General features: G+C 41.5%; 1 protein-coding gene across 2 annotated transcripts; it reads right to left on the bottom strand.

Moving 5' to 3' along the window:
* Positions 1–809: 809 nt before the first annotated feature.
* spmip5 (sperm microtubule inner protein 5) lies at positions 810–14,392 on the bottom strand. 2 transcript variants are annotated; one of them, XM_062975669.1, is made up of 6 exons: positions 14,246–14,392; positions 12,879–12,952; positions 10,549–10,770; positions 6,807–6,993; positions 3,278–3,375; positions 810–1,022 (listed from the first exon to the last, which is right to left on the bottom strand). In XM_062975669.1, exons 2-6 carry the CDS (start codon positions 12,934–12,936, stop codon positions 835–837), a joined length of 753 nt encoding a protein of 250 aa, XP_062831739.1. In that variant the 5' UTR covers positions 12,937–12,952; positions 14,246–14,392; the 3' UTR covers positions 810–834. The 2 variants fall into 2 exon arrangements, with proteins under 2 accessions (XP_062831739.1, XP_016850617.2); XM_016995128.2 differs by having other exon boundaries at positions 14,170–14,344.
* Positions 14,393–14,679: the final 287 nt, after the last annotated feature.

The raw sequence follows: 14,679 nt of genomic DNA, 5'->3' as shown, positions 1-14,679 counted from the left end.
GAAGACACCAAGAACAAAGTATTTTTGGTTGGGCTGTGTTGTTATGCATAGTAGTAAGGGTGAGGCCACAGATCATATTTTAGTTCTTGTGGATCACTGATTGGGAACCACTGCTTTAATACAAAAAGTGCTGAATATTAATTTTCAAAGTTTAGAAAATATTACTGTTTTTGATGAAAACTGACAGAATACCCAAGTCACCATGGCTACTGGTTTCTGAATGTGTTGCTGAGGAATTTTGGGAGTTGCAGTCCAGAAAAGGTAGTTTAGAACCTGATCCCTTCTCTGAGAACATCATTATAATATTATTTCACATCAAATAGCCTAGACCACTGCCTCTTAAATTTGGAGTTCTGAATGGGGACCCCTAGCTCAATGTTGGGGTCATGAATAACTTGGCATTTTTACCCCCAAAAGTAGTTTTCTGTACATCACCTACTTGCTGTTTTAGACATTGACACAAATCTCTTGTACAGTGTTTACAGTGGATTCTGCTAAAGTTGCTTCAGCCTGTTTAACAAGCCTTGTAAATGCTGATTTCTTATCAGTAAATGTTTGATTTTTATACCTATTTTATATACCTATATATCTGGAGTCACATAAACATTTCTTAGACCAAAAGGGGTCCCAAGTGAAAAAGTTTCAAAAGCTCTGGTCTAGATGACTTCACAGCTTATAAAGCTTATAAAGTATCACGTACTTCATGGCACCTAACTTTACAAGCAAAAATAGCAAGAAAGGCAGTATGGTCGAAATACTTACAACTGAACATATGAAGATGAACAAATATGGAAGGCTTGTAAATGTGCTCATATTCAATATTACTGTGTGTTTTTATTGTCTACTGTCATTTTCCAAACAACAAGCAATTGCAGCTTTCTCATCTTCTTCTATAGGCTCTTGCACTGTTTCAGCCTTGCGTTTCTTCTTAAGATAAGCCCCATAACTCACATCAGAGTGATTACAAACAGAACAGCTTCTGCACACATTCCCAAAGGTTTTTCCAATGCCAGAACGTTCATCTACAAGACACAAGCATTTGTTTTAATATTGGAAGCCAAATGTCAAGTGCAATCACCTATGAAGGCTGAAACTCCTGTCTTCTGGGATCCAACTGGGTGAGGTGGGGAGGGAAAGAAATTAAAACTGAAAAGTTACTGTATGGGGTAAGAATCAGATGCTATATGGTAGCAATTCTGAGCCATCATCTCGTGGTAGAAGCCATGGTCTTCTAGCTCTGAAACATCTTGGTTAGAGGTTGTAATAGCTACAGTTTGGAAAAATTTGTTCCAATTCAGAATGTCTGATTTTAGGGAGGGGTATAATTTCAACATTAACATCTAAATCTAAGGAGGAGTGCTGAATTAACAGAATATAGAGTCTGCTAATTGATTTTTGGACAGAGAACTATGGAAATAACAACAACAACAACAACAACAACAACAACAACAACAACAACAACAACATAATGCTATATTTATATCCTGTCTTACAGCAAGTAAAACAATATAAATAGTAAACACAAGGCAAATCAGGGAAAAAATTAAATCAAAACAGAAAATAAAATAAAATTTATAATACATAGGGAAGAGTATAGCATATGTCCATGTTCTGTTCACAAGATTCCTGTTTCCAAACTATCTACATGTAAAGCCCTTTCCAAAGGGCTACAATTTGAAGTGGGATCAAACAGCAATAATGTTGTAGTGTTGATGTAACAACTTGATGTGTGTAATTAGTATTATGCCTCAAATCTGTAGGTCAGGGATTTGAAACCTTTGGCCCTTCAGGTGTGTTGAACTACCTTCCCCCTGATGGGAGTTATAGACTGAAATTTTCATTGGGTTCAAAGTTCTCCATATCAATTATAATTCTTTGAAAACCTAAGCTGCTGAACAGTTTGGAAAATGGGAACCTCCATGTTGGAAGAATTACTACCACTCATTTCTTGCAAATTTGAAATTCCCATTCTTCCCTTTGAGAATGACTTGCAACTCTCATCATCTCTCACTCTTGGATATGGCTGCTTATGAATTGCAGTCCAACAACATCTGGAAGGCTTCATGATTCCCATCCATGGCATATCCTTATTAATATGTATGTTGAAATCCTTTCATGACTGCAGGCTGTACAAGAACTGAACAGGTATGCGATCTAGGAAAGTATTTTGGTGTAGAAGGCCACATGCTGAAGCCACTGGAGGAAAAAGCTATAAATGGACACATTATCTCCTTTTTGGCTCATCCATTGCCCACTCTTCCTCCCCACCAAGCAATTTACTGAGAAAAAGAAAGATTCCTCGTGCTAGAAATTTGAATGACTTGCAATGAATTTTTGAAATGATGCCAATGCCCCCAATAATCGCAATAAAGAGATTAGTTTTATATTGGGGTTTCTCAGACACCCAAGGACTTGAGTACATTCAAAGCACGGTCAGGCGCAATCATCCTGCCTGTCTTCCTAGCATTTTGGCATTAACTGTTTCATCTCAATGTCATGTATTTATATTTATACACTTAAACTATTTTCACGTTGCCCTACAGCTGAACAATGCCCTTGGCGGAGAAAATCATTAAAATGCAACAATGGCACAACACTTAAAATCAGCAGAAAGAAAAGGGAAGTGTGACACTGAGAGATTATCTTTGACATGCATGCTCAATTAATGCCATTTCTATTATCAGGCTTACACTCATAGGAATACTCACGCACTTAGATATTTTGTCAAATATGTATCCCAGAGTTTAACTCAAGCTGATTCTTGAAATATGTAATTTACTATGTGATCACCAATCTAATTTATTTTTAAACAAAGGCCTGCCTCAGAAGGCAAATAATTTTAATGTGCCCATTCTTGTACATATAAGGCTCATTCACATGGCAGTTATAGCATATTATTCCACTTTAACTAATGCTAGTTGATCTTATGGAAATCTGGAATTTATTATTGCTCTGGGGAAGAATTTTAAAGCTCCTTTTTTAAGCTGCTAATCTGCAAAAGAGAATGACCTCTGACACTAGTGTGGCAATGCAGACCGTTGGAGAGTATATCTCTTAGAAGTTGGAGCAGCCTTAGAGCAATTGGATCAATGCTGCTAAAGTTCAAGGCAATGGCAGGGATGCCATGAAGGAAAAGAATTTAGGAAAAATTGAGAAGCAACTGCCTGTACCTATTTTAATTCATTTTTTTACCCTCAAAAGAGAACCACATACATTGTACCAGCAGAGACTTCGGTAAACAGTTTATTATTCAAATAATAAAATCCTGTACACTTACGTGGAATATGTCCCGTATACTTGGGTAGCATTCCTTCTGGTCTATAGAATCGCTGGTGTGGATGGGATTCTTTGTGTTTGGTTATTATTATTTCTTTACTAAAAGGGAAAGAAAAAGACATGATTCATGTCTTAGTATTTCATATTTTCCAACATAGTTGACTATATGATGCTTTACATAGGATTTGGTTAAGATATATCCTCCATTACATGGGAAAGTCTTGCCCTATTTTTTTTAAAGAACTAGTTGCTTACCTGTAACTCTTTTTTGTCAAATGGTGATCTGTGAAATTTGCACATATGGGTTATCCGTGCATGTGTGATGCAGTTCAGAACCTTCTAGATCTCTAACTTGAAACATTTCGGTGGTAGCCTCACCCATTCTCCCCATACTGTAAAAATGTCTGTGGGCAAAGACAGATCCTCAGTTCCTTTTTTCTGTTGGTAATAGCAGCAGCTTGGAACCTCTCTTGTATCTCTTTCTAATAGCCTTAGAAATAGCATTCTTTTTCTAACGGCTTGACTTGGACTGTTTCTGACTATCATTTTGCTTCTTCTGCTATCCTCTCAGCTTGACTTGGACTGGTTTTGACTACTCTACCTCGGTCTCCCACCAGTCCTGACTCGGACCTATGTGATGATGATTACTGAACCACACTAAGGCTAGTTCTTACTGTTAAGATGTCATCCACTTCCTTTTTAAAGAAATGTGCAGCCTGCGGGGGAAAACAATTATGACGGCCACATTATGTGTTTATTGTGCCTAGGTGAAGGCCATATCCCGCAGTCCTGTCAGATCTGTCAGGTCTTCACTCCCCAAGCACAGCGTAATAGGGAGTCTCACCTTAAGGCCTTGTTGTCCGAGCAGGCCCTGGCTCCCCCAGCACACAAAAAAAAATCAAAGAAAGGAAGGCAACATGATGTCAGAATGCCCTCGGGTCCTTTTCGCTCAATGCAGCCCTCTTCTTCAGCCCAAGCTGGTGAAAAGGCTCAGGAAGCATCACCTGTCTCAGTGGTATCAGAAGCATTGTCCCAGTTCATGCTGGTTGTGCCTCTTAAGCCACCGGCTGCTGAAAGTGTGGCCCTGGCCTCTTTGCCTTTAGCATTGCCGGCTTCATCAGACCTCAGGCTGCGAGCACTGCTCCCCTCAGGACCAGGTATCTCATACCCTGACTGTGCAATATAGGAGCGGTCAGGCTTGGAGTCCAGATCATGTGGACACTCACACTTACGTGCTGCCACCAGGGCCGGTCCAATGTTGAAGTGGCTAAAGCTGCCGCTTGGGGCGCACGTCAAAGGGGGGCGCTGTCGATGCCTCGACAGCGCCCCTGAGTAATTATAGTGTCACCAGTGTGAGGTGCCACCATGCCGCACCGTTGGCGTGTGGCTTTGATCGCTTGCATGGACACACCAGCCACACGTCTGCGTGAGCGATCTAAGCCCCGCGCCAACGTGCACAGCACCATCGCCCAAAATGGCCAATGGTCCTGTGTGCGTGCACACTCTCCAGACTCAACCCGCTTCAATTGGCACTTCCTTCCGCCGATTGAAGTGGTGGAGAGTGTGCATGCCGGCACGCAGGGTGGGCCCACGCCAGCATGGGCCCGCCCTGCATGCTGGCGTGCCAGAAGGAAGTGCCAGTGGCGTGTGTTCTCTCCAGGAGGCTGCTGCCGTCGCCACCACTGCCGCTGCCTCTGCCTCCTCCTCCTTCTCCACTGAAGTCTGCAGGAAGGAAGGCAAGTGGGTTTTTTTTATTTATGTGAATTGGTTTGGGGGGGAGCAGAAATTGGGGTGGGCACAAAAATTCTGTTTGCCTACTATTCAAAATCACCTAGGGACGGCTCTGGCTGCCACTCTTATTCTCACCGATCTGCCCACTATAGATATCACTCCCCACCAGCAGATTCATGGAGCTCTCATTCTAGGACATCTGACAACAACTACCAAAACAGCAAACTAGAGTTTAAAACACTTGGGCACTTTGGGAAATATACTACAAAGCATTAATTGTCTCTAGCTTCCACTTAAAATATGGATGGATGCCACCCTATAAGATATTGCTGGATGAAAACTTGCACTCTCCCACTCCACTGGTTAGACTGGCTAGTGCTTCACTTCAGCAACATCTGGGGTCCACACATTCCTGACTCCTGATCTAAATCAACATTTGGAATTTTTAATGTAGGCTTTCTATGTTTCATCTCCCCTCCTTCCAAGTCAAAGGCCTCTCACACAACATGATCAAAGGATCTTAAGAACTCCATAGAAGAACAGGCTACACAAACAACCTAACATATTTTAACATATATGAAAAGATAACATTCTATGAGGAAAAAAGGGAAATTGAAAGGATTAACAATCAAGTTGAGATATCTAATATCAACAAAGTAAAAAAAGGTCACAAATTCATAGACCACACATTTTACAGGGACAAAATTAGAAGCAGCTTGAAACGTGAATGCGATAGTACTTAATAAATATTGAGCAACTTTTGTTGAGTTTCCTTGTTGTTTGTCTTCATTTCATTTCTGATTTATGGCAAAACTCTCACAGGGTTTACATGGCATTAATTTGTGCATACAGGGGTTGCCTTTGCATTTCTCTGGGGCTGGGAAAGTGTGGATTGGCAAGGTAATCCACGACCTTGCCAATCTATGGGCCTTGGGTATCCATGACTGAGTAGCGATTCCAACCCTGGTGTAGAAAGTATTGTCTAGTAGTCAAACCACTCTGCCATGCTGTCTCTCACGCCACATCTACACTGCCATATAATCCAGTTTCTGAATGCAGATTAACTGCATTGAAGTGGATTATAGGGCAATGTAGACTCATATAATCCAGTTCAAGCCAGTTAATCTGTATTCTAAAACTATATGTATTCTAAAATTATATGGCAGTGTAGATCCAGCCTCTGTTTCTTTAGTTGGTTCAAGACACCTCTGAAGCAAGATGGCAAATATTACATTTTCCAGTGTTGTGTTATGTTAGTTATTTTGGCATTTCTTAGGATTTTTATTATATAGATAGATAGATAGATAGATAGATAGATAGATAGATAGATAGATAGATAGATAGATAGACAGATAGAGCAATAACAAATTACATAACTAAGTATTTATAACCCTTGTGTGGAAGTCTAGCTCTACTTCATGATAGGGGTCAGCCCTTAGAATCAAATCAAAGTTGATATTGTTTTCGGTTTGACTGTTACTATTAATGATAGGGATCATTCAGTACCTTAGGCCCCTTCTACACAGCTGTATAAAATCCACATTGAACTAGATTATAAGGCAGTGTGGACTCAGATAATCCAGTTCAAAGCAGATATTGTTAATTATCTGTCTTGATATTCTGGGTTATATGGCTGTGTGGAAGGACCCTCTGTTTCAGCATATCATCTTCAAGTCAGCATACTCTGCTATATACCATTTTGGATCCCATTCTGGAGAAAAGCAGGATATAAATAAAATAAATAAAGGAGGAGAAGGAGGAGGAGGAGGAGGAATTATAAGAGCTCAGGATCAACATACATGGGTTCCTGAATAGTATAATCATGCGAAACTCTATCCAAAGAATTCTTAAAATCTTGGTAGCAATTTTCTGCCATGGTATGATAACGCACTCCATGACCGAACTCTGTGACCCTTGACCTGGGCACAAAGCCAGTCCATCCTGGTATGGGTGGCTCCATCAGATCCCTTTTTGTTTCTACAGGTCCTGAAAGATAAAAAAGAGATATTACCTGGCAGGTGACTGAGCAACTTGGTGTGGGAGAAATGATTAATTACATCCATTGAATTAGCAATGGATCTAACTCAGGAAGGAAAGTTGAACCATATTCAGCTTTCCCTAAAATAATTTGTGACTAGCCCTGTGCACAAATTTTATTAGGGCTCTTATAGCTGTTAGAAAATAGTAATATTTTTCCTCCTCAGTGACATATGGAAGGCTCAGGATTGAAACTACCCAATATGTGAAATGCACCCAGAAGTAGTTGAATACAGAAGAAAGCAATGACAGATTCATTCTCATATGTCAGACCTTATCCCAGAGGCATAAAGTGACTGGAAATAAAATACATTCTGCCTTTCATTTGCCAGGAAGGTTTGAAGCATGATAATAACAACACATATGTTAGACTGTGTAATTATATATTCAGCTATGTTGAATATTGAAAAGAGAGAGGGCAGTTCCACACAGCCCTTTATCCCAGGAGCAATTGGGTTTGTTTAATGCAATTGTGCACTGGTTAAGGTCCACACATGCCCCAGAAAGCGTGTGCTTTTTGGGGGGGGGGGGCTGTCCACATGCCCTGTGAGGTTTCAGGCAGGGTACCGGAACAAAACAAAAAACCCCAGAAAAACCGTTAAAAAGAATATAACTTACCCGGCCGCCATTCCCCCTTGTCCTGAGAGATCCTGCCGCATAGAAAATCACTCCTACTCCCCCTCCCCTTTCTCCTAGTGCATAGAAATGCCACTCTGGATAAGGGGGAATGGCGCCCAGGTAAGTTATTTTCTGTTTTAAAGGCTTTTCTGGGGTTTTTTGGGAGAGAGTAAAGGCTATCACAGATTTCTTGCGCTCCAGGTGCCTAAGAATCCCAAGGCAGATGTGTAGATGGACGCCGGAAGTCATGCGGCATGATCCCCAGTCCCATCTACACAGTGCCCACAGGTTGAAAGACACGGGTCTTCTGAAAGACCCTGGTCTTTCTGGCTGACAAATTACCTTGGGACAAAACAGGTTTTTCCTGCTTTGTCCCGAATGAATTCATTTTTACATGAGGCGTCGTTTGGACACTCCACGTGAAAATGTAGGAGCCCACGCTTTTCAGGAGATGTCTGGATGCACCCAGAGAAAGAGAAGAGTTCCAAGGGAAAGTGTTCAAGAGAAAGCATTATTTTACAAGAGAAATCAACAGATGAATATAGCTCATCCCTCACTGCACAGCATATGCCTTTTTTTCAAGGACAGAGAGAGCGAGAAAGGGAAGCACATAGTTAGCCAAAGTTGAACTTTGATTTTTTTCTTTGTGACACTGTTAAAACTTCCCCTTTTTTCTCTCTTTTCCTCAACCCTCCCCATCTGAGCTAAGAGGAAGGGGCGAGGGGATGATTTCAAAATGGCTCTTTTCTGTTCCTGTTTTTGAGAAGCATGGCAGGGCAAGGGCACTCCCATTACTGATGCAGGATCAGGATTGGGTGACTATCTGGGATACCTGCCCGTCCACGGAAGAGGCTCTCGGGTGGGCTTAACCCAGAGGCGGTCCAACGTGGAGGCAAATTAGTCGGTCACCAGTGGTGCAGACCATGTGGGGGTGCTGTCGAGGTAGCGGTGGCGGCAGAAGGTCCACATTAGCTATTGTCAAAAGGCCCCCAACCCTGGAGGAGGCCTCTCTAGGGACATACAATTCCTAGCTTAACAAAATGAAACATATTCTTATGATGCTACAATGCATCTCTCCTTCCGTGAACTTCTTAGCACTTTCTACCCCTTTAATGCATGCCTGGCATACTGACATGCTGAGACCTCTAGGTCCTTGTTGTCCTCTTCCACTCTCTTTAACCACATATTCAATTTTGTTCAGTCTGTGTCTGTAAACTGGAGCTCAAAAGCCATAGATGACTGTCCCACTGTGGCTGGCCCAGACCCCCTGTCGCCCGGGAAAGACAGCCAATGCCTGGGGTTGATCTGAGACTTCTTACCAACAGGAGCAGCCTCATCTGTTGGGACAGAGAGATGGGCATTTGAAACTCTTTGGAAGGCAGGGGATCTGGCATGCATTGGCAAACCAGTCCCAAAAGGCAGAGCTGGTTGACACACCAGAACATTATTTGGCAAAGTAGGCACAAGATCTTGTAAAACTAAAAGTCACAGGATTCTACAGCATTGAGATATGGCAGTTTATGGTGTCAAACTGCATTAACTCTATGGTATAGATGCATTCAAGGTTATCCTGAAAAGAATATGGAATGAACAGGATCACTTTGGACGGGATCACTTTGCACTAGAATAATGGTTCTCAACCTGTGGGTCCCCAGGTGTTTTGGCCTACAACTCCCAGAAATCCCAGCCAGTTTAGCAGCTGTTAGACTTTCTGAAAGTTGAAGGCCAAAACATCTGGAGACACACAGGTTGAGAACCACTACACTATAATATTTTGTTTCAGGCCCTACTTGTGCATCAGTAACCTCCCTTTTGGAAAGTTAACTTTGAAACTGCATAGCTTCTTTTCTTTTCATTCAGTACATTTCTATTGCTCCCTGTTTGCAACAGAAAAGCTATAAGAGACCTTTGTATGGCATTGCCATATAATCTAGTTTATCAAATCAGATAATCCAGATTTTTTATGGAAGTGTAGAAGGGGCCTCAGAGGTGTTCTGCAACCTGTGTCTTTTTAAAAACAAAAGATCTTGGGGAAAAAGTTCCTAGCATTTTTCCAAAGTAGGAACTGCCATTACTTCTTTAACCACTACAATTCATCAAAACAGATGTGCTATCTCCTCCACTTTCACATGTGGCATTCAGGCCACACACAGGCTGCTACCATTTATTCTTCCTACAGTAAATGAAAAACAGGGGTTTGTCCTGGAATGTGACATTTCCACACAACATCACAGGAACAAAGGTCAATGTTTTACTTGAAAAGAAAATCAAAGCAGCCTTAAAGTCTCCACATTTTCTTCTGAAAATAAAGAGCAGCTAGTTTGTTTTGTTTGATTTTTGTATAAGAAGGGCTCAGGCAAATAATAATTCATTCTCCTATGCCGTCCAATAAAATCACTCACAAATAAAGTTAATAATAATAAAGTTAATAATTAATTGCGCCGGTAGACAATGTGTGGCCCTGATATATCCCAAAAGGCACTTTTTTATGTTTTATGTTTTTACGTTTAATGATTTTGTTGATTTTAATGCATAGTTATATGTTTCTTGTTTAGATTTTATGATTTGGTTTTATATGTATGTTAGGTATTTTGCCGTTATTATGTTATGTTATGTTTGAGTCCCTCCTGGGGTGAGAAAAGCCAGCATATACTGTCAAAAAGTGTCCTTTGTGATGAGGTCACAAATGAGCTTTTTGGAAATGAATAAGCAATTATCAGACACCCAGCAATCTCTGATGTGACTTACCTCCACAACAACATGGCAACATGAATACTGCAACAAAGCAGCAGTCAAAGCAACAATTAGAACAATGCTGTCTGGCTCAACAAAAGTGAAGTCTATTTTGCTAAGCCCCAAATTCATTAGAAGTGATGCATACCATACCCAGCACATTGGGATGATGTTTGTAATTATAGTCATCGAGTACATTTAATGTATCTTCATTGGAGCAAATGGGTGGTAGCTGTGGCACTGTAGCTGCTGTACATCTCAGTTCGTTCATTTGGTCATTCCTTCGCTGTGTTGCATCACGAAATGTGTTCACACACCAGACAGAATCATCCCCATATCTGGTTCCAATTCGGTAAAATCTAAGAGGAATGTAGCCTAGAAAGAAAAAAAACAACGATAAAAGGAGATAGCGTGTTTCCCCGAAAATAAGACACTGCCTTATATTTATTTTCCTCAAGAAGACACACTATGGTTTATATTCAGGGGATGTCTTATTTTTATTAAGTACTAGCTTGGGGATCCGGCGGTACCCGGGTCATTTGAGAATGGTATTATTTGTCTTTCAATGTTATATATTCTGTTTGGAGTGGGTGAACTACAATTCCCAGAATCGTGGCTTAATCCTCCCCAAACCCTACCAGTATGAAAAGTAGGCCATTTTGGGGCCTATGTAGCAAGTGTGGTCCAGATCTGTCGTTGACTGGTCATCGCCTGGGTGCAGTACTCTCTGGATGGGGGTGAATGACTACAATTCCTAGAGTCCCAGGACAATTGCCCAAAAACATCTGTCAGTATCCACAGCAGACAATGTTCAGTCTGTGTGCCAAGTTTGGTCCAGATCCGTCATTGGCTGGGTTCAGTAGTCTTTGGATGCAGGTGAACTACAACTCCCAAAATAAAGGCCCATTTCCAAAAACACCTGCAGTATGTTCAGTTGGTCATGAGGATTCTCTGTGCGAAGTGTGGTCCTGGTGCATTGTTGGTGGGGGTCACTATTTCTCTGGATGCAGGTGAACTATAACTCCCTTTTCCCCAAACTTGTCCAATATGTTCTATTGGTTATGGGGCCTCTGTGTGGCAAGTTTGGTCCTGGTCCACCATCAGTGGGGTTCAGAGTGGTTATTGATTGCAGGTGAACTATAAATCCCAGTACCTACGACTTCCAAATGTCCAGGCCAATTCCCCTCCAAACCCCCCAGTATTGAAATCTGGGCATATCAGGTATGCATGGCAAGTTTGGTTCAGACCCATCATTGTTTGGGTTCATAGTGTTCTGGGTGTAGGTGAACTACAACTTCTCTACATTCCCCAGTAGGAGTCACAGTGGTCTGACTTGGTGCAGGGTGAACTACAACTTCTACCATGTGGCATCAATCCCCCAAACTCCTCCTGCAAATGTAGTTGCAGCTCAGTTGTGCTCTGTTTGTTATGCAGACAGATTTGAAAGGAAAGGGCAGTAGGCGGGGTCATGGAAACTCAACAGAAATGGAGAACCCTGGGATGCCTGCCTGTGGTGCAAGGGCAGTAGGCGGGGTCATGCAAATTTCCCAGCAATGGAGAACCCTGGGGCGCCTGGCTGTGGTGGAAGAAAAAGCAAAATGTAGGATGAAATGGTCCCCAAATGAAAACATTCCTTCGGTGGTGGACCGTAGTGCTTGGGGAGGACATTGGCAGGGTTTGGGCTACATGTTCATGGTGCTCGCTGTAACTGCAATGTCAGTGCAAAAGAGTGACCTGCTGGTTTCTCCGGAGTGAGAACTGTAGCCTGTTTGTGGAGGCCGGAGGCTGTCGGTGTGAGCGGACACCCGTGCCACATACACGCATACAGGTTTTCACTTTTATTATGGATTTAGAATAGAATTTAGAATTTAGATTAGATTAGATTCAGATTAGATTAGATTTAGATGGTACAATTATTTACATCTCTTCAAATATAGTTAAGTCGCCTTCTTCTGGAACATCGTCATAACTCTCCAAACCCAGAATTCCATCCTGAATTTCTTGCAACTCCATTTCCTTTAGAACCATTGGCCCTAATCTTTGATGTCGAGCAATAGAGCTCTCATTAAATGAGCAGCTTTTATCCATGTAACCTGCTCGGAGTGCATTGGCAACAACATTGTCAGTGATTTTATCTCTTGTTGATGGAGTTCCTACACCTCTCCAGTCACTTCCAAGGTAACAGCTGTCACGATGGGGCAGATGAGATAGGCTGCCCATCTGCTTTACCATTCCAGCTGGTACACTGCAGAGCCATGCCTATCGCTATGTCTTATTTTCGGGACATGGCTTATATTGCGCAAATGCTTAGAAATCCTGCTACAGCTTATTTTATGGGTATGTCTTATTTTTGGGGAAACAGGGTAGTTGCTCGGCAAAATAAAGATGCAACTATAGATAGTCTAACTGACTTGAAAGTACATAACAGCAGTTATATGCTGATAAATTAGTTCAACACTATGGCCAGGACTATCCGTAATTACCTGTGTATCCAGGTAGCAAAGGGTGGCTTTCATCTACTTGTCTCCGGTATGCATTCATGCTTTTACAAACTATGCTGAAAGAAAGTAGACATCATAATGGAATCTATCCAGTAACATTAATAAGACTATTCAATAAATATCCCTTGTAAACAATAGAAGGGGTCTGAGAAGCTGAAAAGCATAGTAATTGAAAGCTATAACTGTACTCTTTAGGGATCCATCTACATTGTCATATGAAATCCAGATTATCTGCTTTGAACTGGATTATATTAATATGCACGGTCATATATTCCTGTTCAAAGCAGATAATCTAGATTTTATAGGGCAGTGTAAATGGAGCCTAAGTTTGTCCCTATTATTTAGTATTGTAATGCATTGTCTCTCAACATGGAAATTCAATTTAGCTACCATAACAAATAGTTGGAGACACAGAGGGTGTAGCTGTATGAAAGTTAGACTAAGGGCTTTTCTACACTGCCATATAATCTAATTTCTGAATTCAGATTATCTGATTTATTAATTTATTTCCAGTATTTCTACCCAGCCCTTTTCCCCGAGAGGACTCAGGGCGGCTTACACAACTGGTAGGATCACTACCAGTACATCATAATACAATAAAATAAGAATAAAACAGTTAAAATAGTTAAATAACATCGTAAAATACAATATAGAAAAGATTTAACACAGTGCAACACCGAATATATATGCCAATCATCCATCAGACTTGTGCAAAAGCCTTAATCCAATCCATTGAATTGGATAATGTGGCAGTGTAGAGTAGACTCAATATACTCCAGTTCAACACAGATAATCTGGATTCAGAAACAGGATTATATGGCAGTGTAGACCCAGTTTACAGTTCGACTCCCTGTGTTTAGTCTCTTGGCAGACAGAATATCAGAACAAGGAAGAGGAGACATGAGAGAACAACAAGGCAGAGATCAACTCTCAAGTCTCTTCTACACTGCTATATAACATCCAGATTATCTGATTTGAACTGGATTATATGACAATGTAGACATATAATCCAAAGTAGATAATATGGATTATCTGCTTTGATAATCTGGATTATATGGCAGAGTAGAAGGGCCTAACATGGCTATTTTAGAAACATGACTTCCTGAGGAGAAAAAGAAAAGTGAAAAGGGGAGTGTAATTGATAGCCCTTTCTCTCCCTGTGCACCCCCTTCCACTTGAGAAATGGGAAAACGTGGCAATTCTGTGGAGTAGATTTTGCTGGGAGGATCACAAGGGATAGTTTTGCCCAAGGAATCGTGGGGGAGGCTTTTACCAGGGAAGTCTCTACGATCAATAGGATCTCCTGTTGGTCTTCCCTTCCAAGGGACCTGCAGTCATCCTGCACTCACCCAGTCCCATTGCATTGTGACCTCAGCCTTGGCGATGTTGGCTACATGGAGACAGAAAGAAAATTCCAGGAGTGTGGCTCTCTGTCTTACTCTGTCTTACATCCATGCTGTAAAATTATTGCATTGTGACACTACTTGAACTGCCACAGCCCAATGCCATGAAAGCATGGGAGTTGAAGTTTTACAAGGTCTTGTTGAAGAGGTTGCGAGGTTTGAGGATGCCTGCCATAGATGTGGGCAAAATGTCAGGAGAGAATGCTTCTGGAACATGGCCATATAACCTGGAAAACTCACAGCAACCCAGTTTTTCAACGTTATTCGATCTCTCTCAAAGAGTGCTGGTACCACACCAAACTACAAATTGTAGGACTCTGTGCCATTGAGCCACCACAGTTACAGTCGTGTCAAATTGCATTGATTCCACAGTGTAGACC

Source organism: Anolis carolinensis, chromosome 3 (genome assembly GCF_035594765.1).
Source record: "Anolis carolinensis isolate JA03-04 chromosome 3, rAnoCar3.1.pri, whole genome shotgun sequence".
Taxonomy (NCBI): Eukaryota; Metazoa; Chordata; class Lepidosauria; order Squamata; family Dactyloidae; genus Anolis; species Anolis carolinensis.
This window is presented reverse-complemented; position numbering and strand designations above follow the sequence as displayed.